Source organism: Odontomachus brunneus, unplaced genomic scaffold (assembly GCF_010583005.1).
Source record: "Odontomachus brunneus isolate Ranch 3 - 2012 unplaced genomic scaffold, Obru_v1 Obru_scaffold_111, whole genome shotgun sequence".
NCBI classification, from domain to species: Eukaryota; Metazoa; Arthropoda; class Insecta; order Hymenoptera; family Formicidae; genus Odontomachus; species Odontomachus brunneus.
The window spans coordinates 526576-533249 of record NW_022639561.1 but is presented as its reverse complement, the minus strand read 5'-3'; the positions used below and the strand labels follow the sequence as shown (position 1 = coordinate 533249).

The 6674-nt window shown below is 30.9% G+C and overlaps 2 protein-coding genes across 4 annotated transcripts in view; one reads left to right on the top strand and one right to left on the bottom strand.

Annotated features, from left to right (window-relative positions):
• The window catches only part of LOC116849315 (synaptotagmin-10-like), a 526459-nt gene that overhangs the window by 415172 nt on the left and 104613 nt on the right, over nucleotides 1-6674 (bottom strand). The gene's annotated exons all lie outside the window — the stretch shown is intronic.
• Nucleotides 7-1589, top strand: LOC116849319. The gene is made up of 2 exons (XM_032826356.1): nucleotides 7-1163; nucleotides 1520-1589. Exon 1 carries the CDS (start codon nucleotides 570-572, stop codon nucleotides 1158-1160), a length of 591 nt encoding a protein of 196 aa, XP_032682247.1. The 5' UTR covers nucleotides 7-569; the 3' UTR covers nucleotides 1161-1163; nucleotides 1520-1589.

The following is a 6674-nucleotide window of genomic DNA, read 5'->3' as shown; positions in this document are numbered from 1 at the left end:
AACATGAGAGGTCTATTTTAGATTTGAAAGTCTCTGGAGATGGCTCGTGGAAAAAACGTGGATTCAAATCGCTGTACGGAGTTGTAACGGTCATAGGCTACTATTCGGGCAAAGTCATCGATTTAGTTATCAAAAGTAGCTATTGCCATGCATGCACATTTTGGAAAAAAAAGGTGAACACTCCAGAATACGAAGAGTGGTATATAAATCACGAGGAAGAGTGTACAAAAAATCACGAGGGCTCAGCCGGAAAAATGGAGGTCGATGCGATTACAGAAATCTTTTTAAGATCAGAGGAAAAGTACGGCGTTAAATATGGTAATTATATTGGAGACGGAGACTCCAAAACTTTCAAGGCCATTCTAGATAAGAATCCTTACGGTGATGAATTTCAAGTTGCAAAAAGCGAATGCATTGGCCACGTAGAGAAAAGAATGGGCATTCGGCTCCGAAATATAAAATAAACACAAGAACTCGGTGGTAAGGGCAAACTAACGGATGCTTTAATTAAAAAGCTCACAACGTACTATGGTCTGGCAATTAGAAGAAATGCGAATAGTATTGAGGGAATGAAAAAAAGTATTATAGCCACTTATTACCATTTGATCTCTACGGATGAGAAGCCACAGCACGAATACTGCCCGCCCGGCGAAGACAGCTGGTGTAAGTGGCAGAAAGAAAAAGCTATTGAAGCAAATTTGGATTCTTTTGAGCACCCTCCTCCACTCGATCCAACAGTCGCAAAACACATTCTTCCAATTTATGAAGATTTATCTAAGGAAGAATTACTTCAGAGATGCTTGGGCAGTCATACGCAGAATTCAAATGAAAGTTTCAATTCTACGATTTGGCGTTTAGCTCCAAAACATCTTAATTCTGGGCTGAAAATAGTTGAAATTGCATCCTACATCGCTGCTGGAGTCTTCAATGAAGGATATTCTTCCATTCTACAAATTATGATGGAGTTACAAATAATTATTGGGAGCCAGACCAAGCACTATGCTGAGAACGTCGACGGGCGCCGGGTATCTCGACAGGAGCGGCGCAACTCTTTCAACTCTAAAGAAGCTCGAAAGGCCAGAAGAGAGCAGTTATTGGAGCAGAACGAGTTCTTCGAGGAAGCAGAAGGATTGTTCTATGGCGCCGGGATTGCTGACTAAGAGGTAAATTATAGATATCTTGTATCTTTTACTTGTCAAAACTTTAAACACGTTTTTCTCAAAACTGTACTTTTTTGCACTGCTGGAACTCTCATTTAAAAACTATTCAACCGATCGCGCTGAACTTTCGCACACAACTTCATGACATCAGTACAATGTCGGTGAACCTAAATGTTTGTGAAAATTATAATAAAAAATCACTTATTTATTGCAAAAATTGTGCAGAGAAAACGTCAAAAAATGGAAATTTATTTTCATAAGCGTTTCATATTCAAAATTTTTGACTTTTTTCAATTTTTTTAGGTTCAATTACGAATTATGGGTATAAATAATAAGAATTTTTTCGCTGCCTGTTATAGGATCAATATCACGGACGCCATTTGTCCAGCAGCTGAGCAACTCGCACGCGTACCTGCCAAATGGGATGCTTCATATGTCCGCCATTTTTAAATATTTTTGGAAAAAAAAATACGTATGGACAGTCCAAAACATATATAAATAAATGTTTAAGTTTGAAAAATATAGAAAAATTCTTTCTCCTACAAAAAAATTCTTGAAAATAGCTTATTTTTCCTCGTTCTAATTGGATTTCCCCCCTTAAGTAAGACTTTTACTTGCCCGCTTAGTCGGGGTGTTGTTGTGCTCTGTAATATTATGGAAACGAGAAGTTCAATTGCAGATTAATCCAACTATATCGATTTTTAATTAAGTGAATATTTCAAAGAAATCCGACAAAATTTACATAATTATAGGTAAATATATAGAAAAGGTGACATTACACTGATTTCTTTTATTTTTAAATGTTATAAAAAATAAAATTCTGAGTAACTTTTGTTAATACAACTATAGGAGGGTCGCATATTGTTTCGGAGACATATAACTTTAAAATTTCTAAATTGTGCGTTGAAGTATATTCGCAGTGGACGAGTAATTTTCATTGTACATTCACTGTAAATATCAAATCCGTTTACAGTTGCTACTCAAATCTTTCGCCTTATTAAATTAATGAGTCTACTATATATATACCGCACCCTGGCCTCTACTAAACATGGAAATTTTACAAAGATTAGCAAAAACTCCTACGCAAAATTAAGGAGAATTGATTTTTATCCATACAATTGATTTTAAATTTCTTAATTTTTTAATCATATTTTTTAAGTTTCTTTTTTTCAAAACGAATATATGTCTATCACTTTTGCTAACCTTGCAAAGGGATCTTTGCTAATCTTCGTAAAATTTCCATATTTAATATATAGTAAACTCATCAATTTAGAAAGGCGAAAGATTTTACCGAAAATTTAATTAGAAAATGTAGATTAATACAAAAAATGTTAAACGTAAAATCGTGAAATAAAATGTAAAAAATAAAGAAAACTGATTAACTCAACACATATATAAATATTTTATGTATTTTTTAAAACAATCAAAGTGTATATTTTGTTATAACAAAAATTTAAAAAATATATGAAAATATAAATATTTTATATATTAAATAAATGAAAATTTATTATAATGTAGGCGGATAATATTTTTTCATATCACAAAATGCTTCTATTCGTTTAGTAAAGGAGAATTTTCATTTAAAAAGAAACTCTGCAAGATATCCTGCATAATGTTTCTTACGAGTCTCATATCATAGAATATTATCACGAGTATCTCTCCAAGCTCTTTCAATATTGTGAGCTCCATTGCCAGAATCTACAAAATTATACGAATAGTTGACAGTGGCATGTTTGTATCCTTCAGATTGAAGGCAGTCATATGCTTTCCAATAATCGGACATAATAATTATTTCAGGTTTAATCCATTTTCTTATTATATTTAATAAAGTCTTTGCTGGCCGATCGGGTACACATTCGACAAACAATTTTCCCGTTTGACATTCGAATCCGCCAAAAAGTCACTGTCCTAATGAGTCGACCTTTCTGATATTTTCGTTTCCCAATATTGGCTTTATCTATTTCTACTACGACACCTTTTCCTTTTAATATTTTGCTTGTATCATTAACCCAATCAAGGCAAAACTAAAAAGATATATTTTAAATAAAATATAATAGCATGTATATTATAAGTAAAAACATAAAAAGACAAACTTCACGGCAAAAATTTAACCAGTCAATAACAATATTCGATGTAATATTCAATTCATCTGTTAAGAATGTTACTCAAGGAGGACGTATCATTAAAAAATATGCAATAAATTTACATATATTTTGTAGAGTTAAATGAGAATGTGAGAACCATGTGTTATGAAGTGGACTTATTCTAAAATTATACCGCACTTTACGTTATTTTTTTATGACCACGTTTTTTGTATCTTACTGCACTACACTTGAAAAGCATAAGCTCACGATTTAGTCTTAACATTCCCTTATAGAAATATCATACTAAGAATCATTGATAATTACTTATTTTCAGTATTAAAAATACTGGATAATAAGTAATTATCAATGATTCTTAGTATGATATTTCTATAATAGTTGTATCACATCGTGGATTTAATATCTCCATGAATAACTTTGTACTTAATAAGAAAATCTATTAGTTTATCATTATCCTCAACAAGGCTCAGAAATTCGTATAATCGCATATTGAAAATTGTTTGCAAACTGCTTGAGATACATGACGATTGCCAACAGTAAATCATGTTATAAATAATGTAAACAAATACTTTTCTTTGTTAGAAGATGAGTAACGGATTAATAGGGCATATATAAACATTTGTACTTGTAAGTAATGTTAGTTTCTGATATCTGAAATTTAATATTGAAATTTTTAACTTTGTCTTGTTATATCTCCGAAACTATGTGCGACTCCCATATAGTTGTATTAACAAAAGTTACTCAGAATTTCATTTTTTGTAACATATTTCAAAATGAAAGAAATCGGTGAAGTATCACCTTTTTTATATATTTACCGAAAAATTAAACAATCTTACTTATTGTGTAAAACATTAATTTCTTTGGTTTACTTCAAAGTATATTTCTGTAGATGCAATAAAATTGATTAAATCCAAAGAAATCTCTCTCTTTCTCTCCTTTTCCCATTCCCTCCCATTTCCCTCTCTTCTTCCCTCTCGTCCTTTGCCTTTTCCTTCCACTTCTAACCCCCTTCTCTTTCTTTCTCTTTCCTCTTTCCTCTTTTCTCTCCCTATCCTCTCAGTACAATTTCCTCAATATCAACAAACTAGCGGAATATGCCTTCCATGTCGCGTCTTGCATCTTGTCAAAATGTACGTAACTTCTTTGAGCATTACTTTCTAGCTCTAAGTAAATTCCGCGATATGTCCTTATATATTAAAATATTAGTAGGAACACAACACATAAATTTATTATACGAAATGAACTGAGTATTTCGTATTTCATTGTTTTGTAGGTTTTGTAGTGAGAACGCGACGCCGAAATCTCTCTCTCATACCGAGAAATAATTACTGTATCATATACTTTTAGAAACTGACAAGGCACAAATTTGGAGACATTGTAACTTTTGACGAAATGCAATATACAAAATTTACATATTTCTATATCTGAAAAGATACTGCATATTCCGCATTATAATATCCAATATTAGAATATCAATTAACGTCAAAGGTTGTTCCTGAAGCGGCTGAAATCAAAGGCCTGTTTGAATCAAGGATACGTGATAGATGGCTACCCGAAAACTCTTGAACAAGCCAGAATGCTATTTCTAATCAGCGAGAAGGATTTGAAGAAGGAGGAGCAAATAGAGGAAGTAGAGGACGAATTCAAAGACGAGGACATGGAAGTTAATATAAAGAATGTCAATGTTACAATTCTGCCGGAACTGGTAGTAGTTTTGGAAGCGGACGACAAGTTCCTGAAGGAACGTATCATAAACCTTACGGAGAGTGAGATACAAGGAACACATTACATAGAGGAGCACATGTTACGACGTATGAAGGAGTATAGGTATTAATAACACATGCATAAGAAAAGAAATATCGTAACTCACGGCGCGAACATTGTACTTTATTAATGCCGTAATACTTTTAATACGAGCAAATCTATATTGATGGTTTGTACACATATTGGTTAGAATTGACCAATAAAAATCGATTACATAATGTGTAACATCGAACCAAATAAAACATATCGCGACGGTGGATTGATGACTGGAACATGGATGGATGACTGCAACTCAGATAGCACAAGATGTCCTATGGACGTCTATTTTATGTCCATTTTATGTCCGCACATCTATGGATATGCAATGGACGTCCATAAGATATCTGACTTTGGACATCCGTTAATGTCCATAATTTGGATGTTTATAAGATATCCGATCTTGGGCATAAATGTCGTAAATATAAAATTTTACTATAGTTGAGTATGTTGAGAATATGCGCTATCAACATTACATATCCTTCTATCCCCAGGTAGCAACGTCACATCATTTTCACGTCGATAAATGGTGATTACCAGTCCTAGACATTATGTAACCAATAACTGACGTTTAAAAAACGTGATAATTTTGATAATAACGTCATTTAAAGACGTCTATAATACGTTTTTGAGAGGTCATTTTTAATCAGCTATTCGATAAGCAAAGAATGTGACAGATATTTACCTAATGTTCATTAATATCAACTGTGCCCTTAGGAAAAATTACTTAAGATGTTTGAATTAACTTAAAGTTGTTTAAAGTTAATTTAAACAACTTAAAGTAATTTTTCCTAAAGGTGGTATATGTACCAACAGATTATTATTTATATACGTTGTCATTTATTTTTTATGCATTTGCATCTTAAGCATTTGACTCTTAAGAATAAACTTTGTAGAACTTGTCCTACCATTTCTCACGAGCATTGCATCATTGCAATTATCCAGTTAGTAGGATGATGTTCAAAAATATATTAATGAGAAAATGTTGACCTAAATAGTACAGAGATGAATAGAAGTTCATAGAGAATTCATTTTAAAGAATACCTAAATAATTAGAAAAATGAATATCTCATGAATTCCTGAAGAATTATCCGAGCCTAATTTATTCTAAAGTATTCTTTGGAACTTTACTATAATAAATATTTCGCAAATCATTACTTGGGATACTCTGAGAATTTTTGAGAAATTACTATTATTAACTAATTTTATTTACATTTTATGGTTACATTAAACAGATACCCCATCGCTTATAATAAGCGCTGATTTGTATGTTTATATTTAATTTAATTAACTTAATTAAATCGTATATATATATATATATATATATATATATATAAATTATATATTATAATAAGGTAGATTTATATATATATATATATATATATATATATACATATATAAATCTACCTTATTATAATATATAATTTATATATATATATATATATATATATATATATATATATATATATATATATATAAATTATATATTATAATAAGGTAGATTTTTTTTTAATAGTACTATTTTATAATTATTTAAAGTTTACAGTTTTTTATGACTTTATATAATAACAGTTAACAATAAAAAATTTTATACTATAAAAATTTAAAGATA

Bases quoted from the DNA above. Each gene is read 5' to 3' on its own strand.
- LOC116849319 (XM_032826356.1), top strand. From the start codon at position 570: ATGAAAAAAAGTATTATAGCCACTTATTACCATTTGATCTCTACGGAT.